The sequence below is a fragment of the Myotis myotis genome, unplaced genomic scaffold, assembly GCF_014108235.1.
Source record: "Myotis myotis isolate mMyoMyo1 unplaced genomic scaffold, mMyoMyo1.p scaffold_m19_p_9, whole genome shotgun sequence".
Taxonomy (NCBI): Eukaryota; Metazoa; Chordata; class Mammalia; order Chiroptera; family Vespertilionidae; genus Myotis; species Myotis myotis.
In genome coordinates this window covers 45,602,944-45,622,734 of record NW_023416401.1, presented here as the reverse complement: position 1 = coordinate 45,622,734, position 19,791 = coordinate 45,602,944, and the positions used below count along the sequence as shown (strand labels likewise).

At 39.9% G+C, this 19,791-nt stretch overlaps 1 protein-coding gene across 2 annotated transcripts in view; it reads right to left on the bottom strand.

The window, feature by feature from the left end:
- Window positions 1-5,251: 5,251 nt before the first annotated feature.
- The window catches only part of RTTN (rotatin), a 117,433-nt gene continuing 102,893 nt past the window's right edge, over window positions 5,252-19,791 (bottom strand). Inside the window, exons 29-32 of one of the 2 annotated variants that reach the window (XM_036322502.1) lie at window positions 16,831-17,098; window positions 13,300-13,403; window positions 12,199-12,268; window positions 5,252-5,646 (exon numbers count right to left, since the gene is read on the bottom strand). In XM_036322502.1, the coding sequence (XP_036178395.1) occupies window positions 5,561-5,646; window positions 12,199-12,268; window positions 13,300-13,403; window positions 16,831-17,098 (528 nt within the window). In that variant the 3' untranslated portion in view covers window positions 5,252-5,560. The remainder of the gene's footprint in view (window positions 5,647-12,198; window positions 12,269-13,299; window positions 13,404-16,830; window positions 17,099-19,791) is intronic. The other variant, XM_036322501.1, reaches the window with a different exon arrangement.

The following is a 19,791-nucleotide window of genomic DNA, read 5'->3' as shown; positions in this document are numbered from 1 at the left end:
AATTCCATCTACTTCTAATTCACCAAGAGATTTAATAACTCATTATAGCCCAGCCAGCATGGTTCAGTGGTTGAGCGTCGACCTATGAATTAGGAGGTCATGGTTCGATTCCCGGTCAGGGCATATGCCCAGGTTGCCGGCTCAATCCCCAGTGTGGTGTGTGCAGGAGGCAGCCAATCAATGATTCTCTCTCATCATTGATGTTTCTAGCCCTCTCCCTTCTTCTCTGAAATCAATAAAAATATATGTAAAAAAAAATAACTCATTATAGTCAAGTACTATTTCTGCATCTACATATAAGCCATATATATATATGGTTGACCATATGTACGTCCAACCGACCTGTACATATAGACGCGCACTGGCAATTTAAAAATAAACATTGACTTGTGCATACGTGATACGTATAAAGTTCTTGCTGGTGCCAATTGTGCACGTATGTTTCTTAAAGCTGAAGTACTAACAGGATCTGCAGAAGGAGAGGTTGTTCTGATTCCAAGAATTGATTTGTCCCTGTCTGACACTGGCCTCCCATTTAAATTAATTTGAAGACAGTTTTCTGTGGTGCCAGCATTTGCAATGACTATTAATAAATCACAAGGACAAACTCTAGACAGAGTAGGAATATTCCTACCTAAACCCATTTTTGGACATGGTCAGTTATATGTTGCTTTCTCTCAAGTTTGAACAGCGTGTGACATTGAAGTCAAAGTTGTAAATGCTTCATCACAAGGGAAATTAGTCAAGCACTCTGAAAGTATTTTTACTCTTAATGTGGTATACAGGGAGATATTAGAATAAGTTTAATCACTTTATCAGTCATTGTTTTTATCAACGTTGTTTTTGTTTTTGTTGTTTTTATGTCATGTCTTTGTTGTTGTTATATTACGTTGTTATTGTTTGTTAACTTATATATCATTTTCATATACATTTTACTGATTTTCTTTCATCTCGGACACATCTATTATAGAGAAAGGGCAAATAGTGATATTAAAATATTTCTTCTAATTAATTTCCTTTCAATATGCATGACTCCATGCACCTGGCCACTAGTATAAGATAAGCATATAAAATTTTTCTAGACATTGTCCATTTGCTTGTTAATGTTTAGGATTTTTGCCTCTATTCATGAGAGAAATGGGCCTACACTTTTCCCTTCTCATAATGTCTTGGTTTGGTTTGGTGTCACAGTTATACTGGCCTCATGGAATGAATTGCACTCTTCCTCCTTTTCCTATAACTTCAAAGAGTTTGAATAAAATTGGGAATGTCCTTGGAATGTTAGAAGTTGCCTATAAAATCATGTCTTGTGTTTTCTTCGTGGAGAGATTATAATCACTACTTCAATTCCTTTAATAACTATAGGACTATTAAAGTTTATTACTTTTTGTTTTTGGTTTTTTTTTTTTTGTTTTAAATATATTTTATTGATTTTTTACAGAGATGAAGGGAGAGAGATAGAGAGTTAGAAACATCAATGAGAGAGAAACATCGATCAGCTGCCTCCTGCACACCCTCCACTGGGGATGTGCCCGCAACCCAGGTACATGCCCTTGACCGGAATCGAACCTGGGACCTTTCAGTCCTCAAGCCGACGCTCTATCCACTGAGCCAAGCCGGTTTCGGCTAAAGTTTATTACTTTTGAGGCCAATTCCAGTAAATGGTATTTTTCCAAGAATGTGCCCACTGCATTTATGCTTTCAAATTTGCAGGTACAGCATTGCTGAAATACTGTAGCAGTGTCTCTCACTTTATCTGTTCTTATGTGCCCTCCTCACATTGATTACAATGTTTGTGTCCTTTTGCTTTTCCAGTTGATCATTTTTGGTAGAAATTTGTCTATTGCTATTTTCCCCCAAAGAACCAATTTTTGCTTTGTTGATTTTCTATCTTAATACCTTTGATTGCATTTCATCAACTTCTCTTTTTTATTATCCCTTCAACTTAATTTGGGTATATTCTGTCATTTTTTTTAACTTCTTAAGATAAACACTTATCTCTTAATTTTGAGGCCTTCTTCTTTTAAACAGATTTAAAGCAAAAATGTCTCTTGAGGATAAAAAATTGTGAAAGAACTTTCACTTTTGCTGCATTCCACAGGCCTCTATGCATTGAGTTTTCATTATCATTCAGTAAATTTCCACTGTGGTTACTGTTTTAACTTGTGAGTTCTTGAGAAGGATGTCTTTTAATTTCCAAATATGCAAAAATACTTTGCCTATCTTTTTTTGATTAAACTTTAACTTAATTATAATGTGGTACAAATTATTGGTGTATATGGACCTAGTCTTTGAAATGTATTGGAGCTTTCTAAACTGCCTAATACTTGGATCAATTGTAAATATTTCGTGTGAATTGAGGGGGAAAGGTGATTTCTCTGATGCACATTTGCAAAATTCTGTATATATTCATTAGACCAGGGTTATTGTGTTATTCATATTTTCTATCTTTTTTTTTTTTTTTTTTTTTTTAGTTACTGCCTGCTTGACCTATCAAAAATCAAGAGTATGTGTTGAAAGCTACTCCTGTGATTTTAGATTTATCAGCTCATCCTTGGAGTTTTGCCACTTTTGGCTTCATACATTTTGAGGTTATTTGATTAGATGCATGTTATGTTTTAAATTGCCACATCATCTTGGTGAGTTGAATCTTTTATCATTATAGTGAGTTTTTTCAGCTCTGGATAAGAAAAGTGTATGAAAGATGCAAAGTGATACAATGGCAGACTTCGTTCCTACTGCAGTGGCACCAATAGAATGAGCATTTTCCCCAATTTTCATGAAATCAAATTCTTAAGTTTGCTTTCGGCCTCTACCTCAGCCACCTCCTTTCATTCTTTGCAGTGTCACGTTTTGGAGTTGAAGTCTGAGTCTTCCAGTGCCTGCTGCGGCTGAATGTGGGCACCAAGAAACAGGGGCCGGAAGGAGGCGGGCAGTTTATCCGTTGTTTTGTGCTTTTCACACAGTATGGCTAATGGGAATGGCTTCTTCCACACTGCCGGACTTGCAGCTTATCTGATTTTCACAATTTATGGTTCTAATTTCAAAAAACTGATACCTATACTCTACTTCCCAAACAGGATATCTCAGGTTAGATTCCTAGAAAGAAATGGTTCTTGAAAAGTTTATATTAGTATATCTTTGTTTCATCTTCAAATCATACTTATTTTTTTCTCTACTGAACTAAAAAATATTCTAAGAATTTTAAAGTGTTTTTAAGCAGCGCTTTTGGCTTTCATCCTTCATTTTTAGAACAAAAATCTATTCTCATAAAACAAATACTTACGGTCGTGTATCTTTTGCAAAGTCAACATAGCTGTTAGTCTAATTTACACTATGAAATTCTGTAGCTTTTACTAATGAGGTATTTTCCATATTGATTCATTCATCCATCCATTCATTAACAAAAACATAAATTGAGTATCTGCTTTGTGTAACATTGTGAGAGGCAGGGAGGTACAAGTTAAATATTAATGACAGAAGTCATGTCAAGCAGATGGTGGGAACAATGACTAAATGCAAATCAGCATAATACAAGGGGAAAAGGAGTAAGTGATAGAAAAACTTAAAAAAGACCTAAACCAAACTAAAACTGCCATGGAAACTCAAAGAAAAAAGAATTTCCTCCCAGCTGGGCAAGTTGACACAGCCTCCTGGGAAAGGTGACATTTGAAGCTGGCCTTTGAAAATATGCAGAAATGGAAATGTGAAGGTGGGTGGGGGAAAGTTCAACACTTAATTCACAGAGGAGGAGAGAAAGGGCCTGGATAAGCAAGCTGGGGGGTGTGAGAAGGAAAAGGTGAGTTAAGAGTAACGTCCCAGCAAGTACATGCATCCTCTGCAACCTTTGTTCCTAATAGGGAGCCAGGCAAGGGTTAACCACAAAGACAAACCAGAACAAGTTAAGTTTCAAGAAACCTTAAAAGCTCAGTGTGATGTAACCTTTCTTAACTAGACACCGCAGGATGGATTTGCTAAGATTTAACACTTTTCTCCCTTCTCCCAATAATGGAGAATGGAAAATAGTGGACGCCGATCCATGAGCAGGGCAGGCGGGCCTCCCTCCAGCAGAGGTCCCTCTGGATTCCAGGAGGCTAGGGTCATGCGGAGCAAGACTTGGGGTGTACCAGCTCCTAAACCATTTGTGACACTCAGCCTCGTGACCAGAATTATAAAACTTGGTTAAATATTAATGACAAAAATGAGATGAAAAATAATTATTTCTATAAGAACTAAGCTGAATTCTTTTCAAAGAATTGGTACCAAGGAGTCACTTACAAGCTGTTGAAATTTGCTCCAAATTATGTTGTGCTGCACAGAAACTTCTGAACTTCTGAAATTAATCTGTCCTATCTCAAATCGATAATGTTTAAACACTACAAATTTACCTGCTTCTATTTCATCATTTAACATATACTTTGTCCTCATTCTTCCAGCTTAAATAGCATCACCTGGCTTATTTTATTGATGACAGCAATCTGCTACAGTACTTAGTAAGAAAAAATGTATTACTTTTTCTTGTTAACCATAACTCAATTAGAAAACTTTCTCCTAAATGAATGTGTATATTGTGTGTATACAGGTACACGTATGTACGTACGTGTACACACACACACACACACACACACACACACACACACACACACACACCAGCTTTGTTTTTCATTTCTTAGACACCATTTTTCTTTCTTCTTTCTTTCAAATGTGTTAAGAACCTGCTGAAAGTCATTAATACTTGAACTGACATGGATTTAAGTTCTGAGTTCACAAACCCCTGAGTTCACAAACCTCTGTCACCATGTGCTTGACAGGACTTGTTCCTGAGAGATTTTCAGTCTTGCTCTTCATAGTGTTTTGGGCTGAGCTGGAATTTGCACACAGGCCTACGTGACCATTAACTCTATTTCTTCCTTCATGATTACACAGTATTTCACACGTTGAAAGGTAAAAAAAATATATATAACGTATTTATAAATCACAGGGGAAGGAATTAGTATCACTAAACATGGCAGAAAAAAGCTACTCACAATTACACACACTTACATACAAATATTCCATCACCAGTGTGAATGTTCTGGACAATATAAAGGTTTGAAAGATAAGGGTTTATATTGACAAAAGCTAAATTTCATGTAAAAATTAAAAATAAAGGAAATCAGAATGCAATGTCTTCTTTCCATTCCTAAAATGTATATTCATGAGACTGATTGAGTTTGTAGGCAGCAATTATTAGTCAATTTTCAGTTTCTAGAAACATTTTATTAAATAATTGTTAAATAGGATTTTTACAAAGCAAATTGCATAGAAAAGGTAAAAATTTTTATGTCCCCAGCACTTTCTATGCTTTTTCCGTCATCTTCTGGTCGGCTGCTGCTCTTAACTACAGAGCTGGTGGGAGGTGAAGGGACAGAGATGGGCATCACTCAATGTCGGTCAGGAAAGAAGGTGTCACCCCGGGCAGAGGGCTTGCCTGTCCTCGGGCAATAGCTGTGCATACAGCTGGCTTCACGGCTGTCCACCTGTCCAGAGGCTATGGCTGCAGAGCAGAGCGCCTGGGTCCTCAGGGACAGGTCAGCTGCTGCAGGAGGTTTTCAAGACATTTCAAATAATAGGCATTCAGGGGGTTTTCTTCTGAGTCTGAAAAAGCTGAGAGAAAAATAAGAGTATGAAGGAACAAGCTGATAAACTTAGCACTACACCTGAGAGTGAACACACACACACACACACACACACACACACACAGACTTAAGTATGATTTCTACTTAATTCCTTGATGTACTTGGCATTAGGATATTTCACATTGTAAAAAAAAATGAACTTACAGAATTTATTTACTTTTAATTAATGGTTTAACCAAAGAATGTAAACTGAAAACAGTGCACCTCCATAACGGATCCATTATCCATAAGCCCAAATGAATGCCTTGCCTTGTTCTTTCCATGTACCATCCCTCCTAACACTAAACACTGACAGTAATTCAGTTACCCACGACCTCCAGAAGCTCACGGTCACAGCCAGAAACAAAAAAATCTAAAAGCCACTTATAAAAACTCAGACTATAACAACGTGGGAAAGACACAGTTCAGTGTCTGACCATAAAAGTAGTCAAAGAACAATACTCATTGAAAACTTGAATCACTTAAAATAAAAATGCACTTGAAAGGAAAGCCCGCCTCCTGTCCCATGGCAATCACAAGGCCCAGCGGATATGGGCAATGGGTCTGTTTCTGGAAGACTAGCTCAACTCCTGAAGTCAGGTCAGTTTTCTGTTCAAGGTCAATTCTAATTGGGTCCAGTTCTTATCACCTAAGAACACACTTTAGTATAGTGGTAGGCACTGGCAACGTTTTGTACAAGGAAAAAATGTCCTGGAGAAAGATCACAGACATGTTGTAAGAAACCATTATTTTTATTATTTAAAAAATGTTACAATCATTAACCACTTATAGTCTAAATACATCCACGTGACATTTTCATGTTCCAAGATTAAAACAGGAGGAGAAGATGGCGGCGATATAGGCAGACGCGTCCCAGGTCGTGTCCCGGAGCAAATGGAGTGAGCAGCTGAAACTAATACCACCCACCCCAAATTGGCGAAATTGCTCAGCTGGTGAGACGGTTTGCAGCCGAGAAGGGCAGAACTCCCCTGGAAAGATCCAAGCAACAGCAGCCTCATGAGCACCACACCCTCTGCTGAGGAACAGCAGCTGTACGTGAAACCTCCCCCCACCAGCCAGAAGAGCCACCACAGCTGTGAACAGCACCCACCAGAGGAGCTGCTGCCAACTGAAGAGCAGCTGCTACCGCAACCGCCCAAAGAGCAACCACAGACCAAGGAGTCACTGCCACCCAGGGAGCAGCCACTGAACGACTCAACGTCTAGATATGTCAGTGAGATGAAACATGGGTAGACAAAGAAACCCCCAAAGGAAAGAGAAGGAGGACTCTCCAGAAAAGCAGCTAAGTAATACAGAGGCATGCAACATGACAGAAAAAGAATTCAGAATAAGGGTCCTAGAGTGCATAAACCGGATGGAGGAAAAAATTGACAACCTCTGCAAGAAGCAAGAAGAAACAGATGAAAAAATCAATAACATATGGAAGAAGCTAGAAGAAACAGAGGAAAAAATCAACAACTTAAGTAAGACCCAAGAAGAAATGAAGAGTGATATAGCTGCAATGAAAAACTCCATTGAAAGTATCAATAGTAGACTAGGAGAAGCGGAGGACCGAATTAGTGAATTAGAAGACAGGGAAGCAAAACACACCCAAAATGTACTGCAATTGGAGAAAAAAATTAAAAGACAGAAGGAGAGCCTAAGGGAGCTTTGGGACAACATGAAACGAAACAACATACGAATAATAGGGGTACCAGAACAACAGAAAGATGAACAAGGATTAGAAAACCTATTCGAAGAAATAATATCAGAAAACTTCCCTGAGGTGGGGAAGAAAAAAGTCACACAAGCCCAGAGAGTCCCAAACAAGGTGAACCCGAAAAGACCCACACCAAGACACATCATAATTACCATGGCAAATGTTCAGGACAAAGAGAGAATCTTACAGGCTGCAAGAGCGAGACGGAAAGTTACATACAAGGGATCTCCCATTAGATTATCAAATGATTTCTCAACAGAAACACATAAGGCCAGAAAAGAATGGACGGAAATTTACAAAGTGATGCAAAGCAAAGGACTGAATCCAAGAATACTCTATCCAGCAAGGCTATCATTCAGACTTGAAGGGGAAATAAGAAGCTTCACAGACAAAAAAAGGCTAAGGGAGTTTATCACCACCAAGCCAGCAATGCAAGGAATGCTAAAGGGACTGGTATAAAAAGAAGAAATAAAAAGCTCAGAAAGAAAACAGCCACACAAAAAAAGAAATGGCTACAAACAAGTACCTTTCAATAATAACTTTAAACGTAAACAGACTAAATGGTCCAAACAAAAGACATCGAGTGGCTGAATGGATAAAAAAACATGACCCATACAACTGCTGTCTACAAGAAACCCACCTCATTAGAAGGGACTCACACAGACTGAAAGTGAAAGGATGGAAAAATATCTTTCAGGCAAATGGAAAGGAAAAGAAAGCTGGGGTAGCAATACTTATATTGGACAAAATAGACCTCAAAGTGAAGGCCATAACAAGAGATAAGGAAGGCCACTTCATAATACTAAAGGGATCAATACAACAAGAAGATATAACCCTGGTAAACATATATGCACCCAATGCAGGGGCACCCAAATTCATAAAAAAACTCCTGGAAGATATCAAAGGAGAGATCGACAACAATACAATCATAGTAGGGGACTATGCATACACCACTGACAGCACTGGATAAGCCCTCTAGACAAACAATCAGCAAAGATACAGCAATCCTAAATGACTCACTAGATCAGATGGACTTAATAGACATCTTCAGAACACTTCACCCCAAAGCCAGGGAATATACATTCTACTCAAATGCTCATAAGACATATTCAAAAATAGACCATATATTGGGTCACAAGCAAAGTATTCCCAAATTCAAGAAGATTGAAATCATAAAAAGCATCTTCGCAGACCACGATGGCATAATATTAGAAATAAACTACAATAAAAACAATCCAAAATACTCAAACACCTGGAAGCTGAATAGCATGCTATTAAATATTGATTGGGTTACCAATGAGATCAAAGAAGAAATTAAAAACATCCTGGAAACTAATGACAATGAAAATACAACAATCCAAAACCTATGGGACACAATGAAAGCAGTCCTGAGAGGGAAGTTTATAGCTCTACAGGCCTATCTCAAAAAACAAGAAAAAATGGTAGTAAATCATCTAACTCTACAACTCAAAGAATTAGAAAGAGAGCAACAAGAAAACCCCAGAGTGAGCAGAAGGAAGGAGATAATAAAGATTAGAGCAGAAATAAATGACATAGAGACCAAAAAAACAATACAGAAAATCAATGAAACCAAGAGCTGGTTCTTTGAAAGGATAAACAAGATGGACAAACCTCTAGCCAGACTCACCAAGAAGCAAAGAGAGAGGACCCAAATAAACAAAATCAGAAACGATAGAGGCGAAATAACAACAGACCCCACAGAAATACAAATGATTGTTAAAAAATACTATGGACAGCTCTACTCCAACAAACTAGACAACCTGGAGGAAATGGACAAATTCCTAGAAAAATACAACATTCCAAAACTCAATCAGGAAGAATCTAAAAATCTCAACAGGCCAATAACTATGGAAGAAACTGAAGCAGTCATCAAAAAGCTTCCATCAAACAAAAGCCCAGGACCAGACGGCTTTACAGGGGAGATTTACCAAACATTCAAGGAAGAACTAAAACCTATCCTCCTCAGACTACTACAAAAAATCCAAGAGGAAGGAACACTTCCAAGCTCATTCTATGAAGCCAGCATCACCCTAATACCAAAACCAGGTAAAGACAACACAATGAAAGAGAATTACAGGCCAATATCCCTCATGAACATAGATGCCAAAATCCTCAACAAAATCTTAGCAAATCGGATCCAGCAGTACATCAGAAAGATCATACACCATGACCAAGTAGGATTTATCCCAGGGATGCAAGGATGGTACAATATCCGCAAATCAATAAACGTGATACATCACATAAACAAATTGAAAGAAAAAAACCACATGGTCATATCAATTGATGCAGAGAAAGAATTTGACAAAATTCAACACCCATTTTTGATAAAAACTCTCAGTAAGGCGGGAGTAGAAGGATCATACCTCAACATAATAAAAGCCATATATGACAGGCCCACAGCCAGCATCATACTCAATGGACAACAACTAACACCATTTCCCCTAAGAACAGGAACAAGACAGGGATGCCCCCTCTCACCACTCCTGTTCAACATAGTACTGGAAGTGTTAGCCATTGCAATTCGGCAAGAAGAAGAAATAAAAGGCATCCAAATTGGAAAAGAGGAAGTAAAACTGTCCTTATTTGCAGATGACATGATATTATACATACAAAACCCTAGAGACTCCATCAAAAAGCTACTAGACTTACTACATGAATTTGGCAATGTAGCAGGATACAAAATTAACCCCAAGAAATCTGAGGCATTTCTATACACCAATAGTGAACTTTCAGAAAGAGAGATTATAAAAACAATCCCGTTTACCATCGCACCAAAAAAATTAAGCTACCTAGGAATAAACTTAACTAAAGAGGTAAAAGACCTCTACTCAGAAAACTACAGGACGTTGAAAAAAGATATAGAGGAAGACATAAACAGATGGAAGAACATACCGTGTTCATGGATTGGTAGAATCAACATCATTAAAATGTCCATACTACCCAAAGCAATCTATAAATTCAACGCACTTCCCATTAAAATACCAACGGCATACTTCATAGATCTAGAACGAACTCTCCAAAAATTCATCTGGAATAAAAAAAGACCCCGAATAGCTGCAGCAATCCTGAAAAAGAACAAAGTAGGTGGGATCTCAATACCAGATATCAAGATGTATTACAAAGCCACTGTTCTCAAAACTGCCTGGTACTGGCACAAGAATAGGCATATAGATCAATGGAATAGAATAGAGAGCCCAGAAATCGGCCCGAACCAATATGCTCAATTAATATTTGATAAAGGAGGCAAGAACATACAATAGAGCCAAGATAGTCTCTTCAATAAATGGTGTTGGGAAAATTGGACGGATATATGCAAGAAAATGAAACTAGACCACCAACTTACACCATACACCAAAATAAACTCAAAATGGATAAAGGACTTAAATGTACGACAGGAAACCATAAAAATTCTAGAAGAATCCAAAGGCAACAAAATCTCAGACATATGCCGAAGCAATTTCTTCACTGATACAGCTCCTAGGGCACTTGAAACTAAAGAGAAAATGAACAAATGGGACTACATCAAAATAAAAAGCTTCTGCACAGCAAAAGAAACCATCAACAAAACAACGAGAAAACCCACTGTGTGGGAAAATATATTTGCCAATGTCATATCTGATAAGGGCCTAATCTCCAAAATTTATAGGGAACTCATACAACTTAACAAAAGGAAGATAAACAATCCAATCAAAAAATGGGCAAAGGACCTAAATAGACACCTTTCAAAAGAGGACATTCAGAAAGCCAAGAGACATATGAAAACATGCTCAAAGTCACTAATCATCCGAGAGATGCAAATCAAAACAACAATGAGGTACCATCTCACACCTGTCAGACTGGCTATCATCAACAAATCAACAAACGACAAGTGCTGGAGAGGATGTGGAGAAAAAGGAACACTTGTGCACTGCTGGTGGGAATGCAGACTGGTGCAGCCACTATGGAAGACAGTATGGAGTTTCCTCAAGAAACTGAAAATGGAACTCCCATTTGACCCTGTGATCCCACTTCTAGGAATATATCCCAAGAAACCAGAAACACCAATCAGAAAGGATATATGCACCTCTATGTTCATAGCAGCACAATTCACCATAGCTAAGATCTGGAAACAGCCTAAGTGCCCATCAGTAGATGAACGGATTAGAAAACTGTGGTACATCTACACAATGGAATACTATGCTGCTCTAAAAAGGAAGGAACTCTTACCATTTGCAACGGCATGGATGGAACTGGAGAGCATTATGCTAAGTGAAATAAGCCAGTCAATGAAGGAAAAATACCACATGATCTCACTCATTCATGGATAATAGAGACCATTATAAACTTTTGAACAATAATAGATACAGAGGCAGAGCTGCCTCAAACAGATTGTCAAACTGCAGTGGGAAGGCCGGGGAGGGTTGGGGGGCAGGAGGTAGGGTGGTAAGAGATCAACCAAAGGACTTGTATGCATGCATATAAGCATAACCAATGGACATAAGACACTGGGGGATAGGGGAGGCTAGGGGACTGTCTAGGGCGGGGGGGAAAAAAAAATGGACACATATGTAATACCCTTTGTAATACTTTAAGCAATAAAATAAAATTTAAAAAAAGAACAAAAAAAAAATGTTACAAGGAAAAGCACGGACCAAATACCGACATACTGATCAATGCATCAACCAAAAAGTTCCTCAAACATTATTGTAAAACATCAGTGTAGAAAAAACTTCTTTTTTGCTGTGAACTGCCCAAATATTTCATTCATTATTCGCTTAATAGCTTCCAAGTTGAACTGCAATCTCTCATAATGAAACTTACTTTTCTTTGCTAAGGAATATGCTTCATCCACTCTTCTTTTTATTGATGAATTTTTCAAAGTCGTTTTTGCCTGGAAATAACATGGAACAAGCCATGAATTAGACTCGTTTCCATGTGTAGGGATCACGATACAATCCTCACTCTGCCTTTCTGCCCACAGTAGTAAGCAGGATATTATAAAATGTAGTAACGAAGCTACAGAATTAGATATTAGCACACACCATCACAGTGTCAGCACACCCTTCCCTCGCTAACTCGATTCTTCTCTCCTGCCCCTTGTTCTTGCTTCCCTTCCCTTTCCCCTTCTCCCTAATCTCAATGCACTATTTTAAACTACTTCATCTTAGTTTTAGTTATTTCACATTCCCTCAAACCTCAGGTTTCAGATCAAGCATACCACATTACCAGTCAACAAATATCCACAGTGACGACAGAGTGTCACATCCTGTGAGAAGACACACGGGTGAGAGGGACAGCAGCCGCCTCTGTCCGTGTGCGTGGACACCACCCAGCGGGAAGAGCATGCAGACAAGGGGCAGCAGCTGAGAAGCCCCTGGGGATGGGTGTCTATGCTCACCCTGTCACCTGGCCACTATTTAATTGCTAGACACACGTGGGCATTTCCCTCAGGAGTGAGATCTGTCTGTACTCAGAGAACAGGCACCAGTCCCCCCCTGCCTGCCCCCCGGGACCTGCGCTGCAGCCTGAGGACTGAGCTCCTTCAAAACTCAGTGACTACAGGTACCTGAGATAGGGAGGTCCCACACTGGATAAAGCTTTGCTATTTGGTTTTATTTCAAGATGCATTTTTCCTTGACCCTTCTTTTAGCAGAAATCATCTAGATTAACATTGCACCAATATAGCAAATCAACTTATACTAACGGAAAATTCACTCAAAAAAGAGACTTTTCTGAGATGGGAAAGCCCGCTAAAATGATTAGATGAGGAAGACCTGAGTGACGGTTTACTAATTGTACGAAGGATGCACAGGCCACAGGCTCCGAGCTCAGTCTTCTCTAGCTGACACTCCTCTGAGGTCCCTGGCTGCCCAAGAGGTTGGTGTTCACCCCCGACTCACGACCAAGATTGTAAGAACTCACCTTCTGGTAATTGTGAATCAGAGCCCAAAGTGCGGCTGCGCCGATCCTCCGAGCACTGGGACTCTCACTTTCCAGAGAGGCAGCCAGCACACTCAGCACTTTTTCTAATAAGAGAGACATTAAAAAAAAAGTTCAGTCCCAGACAGTATCTGGTATATATTAAACCAGTCAGTTGCCCTGTTCTCCCATCAGATACACACAAAGTTGGTATCACTATGGCAAAAACTACCTTCATAGCATGTGGCAGAGGGAGGACAACCTGTCAAGTTTTCACAACAGACACAGAGCAGCCAAGGCCTCATGGTTTTCGGCCCTAATTCAACAATGGCACATTCATGTCAAGACAATAGTGGAGAAGTCATTACACAATGAGTTATATTAATGAGCTCTTCAGTTATAGCTCACATGCTGGTGTACAGGAAAACGGGTCTGCTCTTGTGGTAACTTTTAAAGACTGTTACATGAACATATCAATAGCACGGGCTTCTACAAAATAATAGTAAAGGAATACCATATGAGGTAAGCCTTTTACAAAAGAACTGGACACATTGGAGAAATGTTTGTGTGGATGTGTGTGTCAGAGGAAAAGCGATTTAAAGGAAGAGCAACTCACAAGATAGGCCCCTTTTCGCACAGCCAACCAGAGCATGAAATCAAGACTTGGAAATTATCCTCAGCAGCTACTGGTTTTAGGTGAAGATGCAGAGAAGTCGGTGCCAGGAGATGCCAGGGTGTTTCAGACATTACATGAAGCTGCTTTATTCCTTACTTTTACCTGTCATTACATTGACTCATTTCCTCTACAGCACGAGATTTAAAATCCTGAGACATGTTATGGGGACGCTGTGCACGGTCACACCCCACCTGCAGGAGCATCTCCTTACAGAGCGGCCTGGCAGCGGCGTCGGTCCGCTCACTGCTGCACATTCCAGCCACAGTGCCGCTCTACTTCAGGGGCTCAAGAAATACTAGTTGGATGAAAGATTCCATAATTAAAGCAAATGGATGCTGTTTCAGTGATTCTATTTAGGGTTCTTAAAAGGAATTTGAAGGAATTTAAAGTCTTTACAGAGGAAAAAAAAAGAAAAAAGCATCTGCTCCATAAAGTGAGCTCTGAGCAGTGGGGCGTGTGGGTGGAGGTGGGTGGGGTGCTGTTTCCTGTCCACACACCACTGCCTACCCTCACCCGCTTTCTGTGGTCCCCTGCTTCTCCTCTATCACAATACACAACTAGCCTGTATCAATAGCTGTCCCATCACAGCCATTATGGCAGGTGACAGGTGGCAGCTCATATTCTTGGGGACATCATTGAATGGTGTGTCCATCTGATATCACCCAGTGATGTTGCTACACATGGTACTAACACTCACGATCTACACAGATTTATCATTACTCCTTTTACCATGTACTATCTCTTAAAATGCTTCAATAAAGTACACACACATACAGGTCAATAATATGCTGCCCGTTGTGATAATGCAAGTGGATCAGTTTTTTAAAAAACACATTTTAGCCCTAACTGGTTTGGCTCAGAGCATTGGCCTGCAGACTGAAAGGTCCCAGGTTCGATTCCGGTCAAGGGCATGTACCTTGGTTGTGGGCACATCCCCAGTGGGGGGTGTGCAGGAGGCAGCTAATCAATGTTCCTCTCTCATTGATGTGTCCGACTCTCTATCCCTCTCCCTTCCTCTCATAAAAAATAAAATATATTCAAAAAAACCAAACACACATTTTACTGTGAAACATAACATGCATACAAAATACACATAAACCTGAAACTAATATTGTATATCAACTATAATTTTTTAAAAACACATAAAACATTCGCAAGTCTATCTGTAAGGTATGAAATGAATTACCACATTCATATGGAAATAATGTCAAGAGATGAGGTAACAGTAAAATATAGTTAAGTAATTAAGAAGTGAAGGGTTTTGAATATTTACCTTTCTTCTCAGTGATACTGAGTTAATTTTAAGTTTAGGGATGTCATGTTGGTAGCCTGAAATCAACTATAAGAATATTGACACCATGAAAACCAGCAAATGCTACAAACCAATTCAAAGCTGACTGACCAAACTTTTGAAAGCTTCCCATGCATTTCCACATTCAATAACTATCCTAAGGAAAACAGAATCATAGCTGCACCCATGAAGAATGTGAGCAGAATCGTTTCCATTCACTTGGAAAACTCCGTTTCACAGAGAAACCCCTCCAAGGAAAAATGAAGTGGAAAACATGAAAGGGAACAAGAATTCATGTATTTTGAGCATCTACCATGAACCATAAACAGTGTAGGCACTTGCTATTATAAAACTAATTTCTACGAAAACCAAGGAAGGAGGGATCACTGTACAGATGAGGAAATGGGGCCAGAGAAGCTGCCCAGTGATGCTGGAGTGATCACGAGTGGTTGCAGGGTCTATCACCCACAGCTCTTCTCCTTTTTTCCCCAATAACACAGTGTCTCCTTATAAAATCCCTCCCTATGAAAGTCACACAGCCCTCACAGAAACAGCATATGGTTACAGAAACAGATCTTGCCATTTTTCTTTCTGCTTCAAAATTTTTCTGATCGCTCCCCAGTCCTCGCCTCCACCTGCTCTACATCTCAGAGAAGGAAGTCTCTGTGAGGCTACTTTCACCAGTGCCTGGGTCCTGCACACTCCTGCCTGCCGAGGATCTCCATCATCCATATCCACTGACAGCTGTGAGCACAGACGCGATTCTAAGTGCTATACATGAACATGAAGAAATCAGACAATGACCTCACGACTCTTAAGAGTGTGTGTTCTACTGCGGGCAGAGGTGGCATAAATAGACATATCCCTAAAACACAAAGTGTCTCAGCCTGTGGTCACGCTGCGGAGAAAAATAAAACGAGGAAAGGAGACAAGAGTGAGCGGGGAAAGGAGGCAGGGAGGCAGCATGAGGGCTGGCTTCACCGGCATCCAGAATTTGCTCAAAGCCTAGAGCAGGGATCCTCAAACTACGGCCCGCGGGGCCACATGCAAATACAAATATTGTATTTGTTCCCATTTTGGTTTCTTTTTTTACTTCAAAATAAGATATGTGCAGTGTGCATAGGAATTTGTTCATAGTTTTTTTTAAAACTATAGTCCGGCCCTCCAACAGTCTGAGGGACAGTGAACTGGCCCCCTGTTTAAAAAGTTTGAGGACCCCTGGCCTAGAGGAATGAAGGGAGGACAGATGAAGCCAGAGCCCCCTGCTCACCCTCCTCCTCCTCTGTGCTACCTCCTGTACCCAGTGTGTCCCCCAGCGATATGACCTGTCAACCCCGGAGACTCGAGGTAATTCCTTAAGGCCTGGAGCCACACCTGACTCATGCCTGCCTCATTCTCACAGCCTCTGCCTCCCTCGGTGCCTTGAACACAGTGAGGGTTTCATAACCACCTGGAAAATTATTTATAAAACTATTTTGTGTTTCAATCTGAATGGAATATGCTAAGAACCACCATATGTATAAAGGGATGTGTGTGTCTATGTGAGGTGTATAAAGTGGATACGCACCACTGGCCAGGATCTTGGGCTTATTGGCAGGACTGAAGCAAATGTTATGAAAAATAAGGAGAGGCAGACAAGGGCTGCGCTTGTGCTTGAACTTGCTCATCTCTGTCAGCAAGTCTAAGCCGCCATCAAGCCGCAGGATCATCTGCTGCCCATCTTCTCCATACGATATGTTCAGGAGCAACTTCAACCAGAGAATGGTCAGATTGCTAAGATGTTTATTTTCTCCTTTTGGCAATGTGAGAGACAGGAAGTTCTGCAAGAAGTTAGTCTGCGGATAAACAGAAAGAACATTATTTTTTTCTGGAGTCTTTGCATTCCTAGTCCCTTGGAGACCAATTAACCAACATTCTACTCTCTTTTTCCCACCTTCAATGTTTCATTCCTTCAATACTTCCCATATACTCCATCTATATTTTTTCCAGATATAAGTAAAAAGATTGAGAACAAAATAGCTTTCAAATTTTAATTCTTAGTAATTCTTTTCTGGTGATGGATAAAGCAGTTACGGTCGACTCAATTACTTTGGATTGATAATTCAGTTTGGTGATTATTTTAGGCCTCTGGAGTTTTGTCTTTCGGTCTGCCTTCTGGCAATTTTGCTACTCATTAAAAAGTATCCTATGGGGAGGAAAAAAAACCAAAACCCATTGATGGTTGCCAGAGGAGTGAGGGGAGGGGAATGGGTGAAAAGGGTGAAAGGGAATAAGAGCTACAAGCTTCCAGTTATAAAATAAATAAGCCCTGGGGTATAAGATACAGCACAGGGAAAATAATCAATAATATCGTAATAACCATGTATGTGACAGATGGGGACTACACTTACTATGGCGATCGCATCGTAGGGTATAAATGTTAAATTACTACATTGTACACTTGAAACTAACATAACACTGTATATCAACTATACTTTAATAAAAAAATAAAAATAAATAAAACGTTTAAAAATTAAAGAAAAAAAGAAAGAAAACCCAAAGCAGTCCCGGACACCAGGTAACAACCCTGGTAGAACTGAGGATACCTGAATCTTTACCGCTACATGAGAGCTAAAAATAACCTGTGGGTACCACTTGTGTTCTGTTTACCCCAGCTGTTTCTCTTTACAGATTTTTCATGTCACTCTAGTAAACCTAGAAACCAGAAAGCTCCATCACTTCAAATATAAGAGTCATTTCAACCTCCCAAAACCCTTCCACAAAATCGCAGCACACCCTTAACTATGTAAAAGACAGTAACTTATCGTCTAGAATAATCTACATGCAAAGAAAGAATGAATGAAAGTACCATATAGGAAGCAGCCCAGGAGAGCATGGGAACCACGGCCAGGTGCACAAGTGACCTAGGAGCAGGAATGTGATCACTTAACTTTCATAACTGCCCCCAAGGTCTCATCATCTCATCTCTCTCCCCGTTTCATAACCTACTCTGGCTTATTTCCTGGATCCTCCTGCAGCTAAATCACAATGATGGCTTGAATCTATGAAATAAATTTAACTTTCATGTAAAATAACTGAATGTGTGGATGGAGTTAGCTACAAAGATATTAGCGATATCGCACAAGCACCAAGCAGGCTGGAGAACCCCATGCCCACTTGCACTGCACGTGCCCTCACTCGCACCTACTTCTCATCTGTTGGCCCAAATTAGCGTTTTTCTACATTCATCCCGTGAGTCCCCCATGCAGCTAGATTCTGCCATGACAGTGGAGATCTGGGGCTGATGACAGTGATAAACTAAATGGCAGTGCTTCAAAGGAAATATGCTGTGGGCATTCCTTCTACTTTGCTGGGTCCGCCGATGCTTTTTAAGTTCCCCACATCAGGTGAAACATGCTGAAACATGTCATGATAGAGAGAAAGCAGACACTTGAGAATCTGAGTTGTACCACAGCATTAGGTGTCCAGGGCTCATTATCAGCTACTGCAGCTGACGGAAAACAAGGTGGGTGACCTACACCTCACAGTCTGATCACACCAATATCGAAATATGCTTAATCAGAGAGTGAGAGCAGAAGATGCCTTAGGTATAATTTTGTTTAACCTAATAATTTTAAAAATGAAGAAACTGAATATGTTAAAAGGAGAAAGTCTCCTTTTAAGTAAGTCTTAAAAGTCACACTTCAGACCTGAGGTTGGTACCCATACTGCACCTGGGTATTCCTACTTTGCTTCCTACCTGTATGTTCTGCAAGGAGATGGAGAAAGCACTGTGCCCAGTTTGTGCTCTTGCATATAAGGAAAGACAGTAATCATGCATCCAGTTCAAAATGACTCCATGCACCCACAGACGCACACACACTCACACTCAAAGTCACCCACACTCATTGCCACTCACACACTCATACACACACACACACACACACACACACACATATACACATACATATATATATAAAGAAAATATCCAGCCATGAACTGGAAGTAAAAGCTGGCTCCAATGAGAGCAGTGGGTTCCTGATTTGCACCTTCTGCCAATCTATCTGGTGTGAATACCACCACTATGGCTGGTTTCAAGATATCATCCAGAGTCAACTAGCTTGCAAATTCCTGAAAATTAAAGAGGACACTCCTACGTCAACATGAGTTAGCTCCAACACATCACTGAAAAGCTCCTTCCTTACTTAAGACTGCTATTTGGAGATTGCATTCAAATTGGAGATTAGTGGGGAGTAAAGGAGAGATGACACAGTAGAGGAAAAGGAGACTCAATTCTTATGAATGCTGTGAACATTTGCAATTTATTTTGGCCTTCATGTAAAAGAAAGAGAAGTACTCAAATAATCAGCATGTACTATTAAGTAACATCCAATTCACATTTTAGGGACTCTGTTGACATGTACCGGAATACAGTCTAACTGAATAGCTGTGCTAGAATTTATTCCCACCATTCAATCCCTTTTAAGGACTCTAAGTTAAATCGGTGACCAGAGTCAAGTTTAGGCACTGGATCCCAGAGGACTGATAA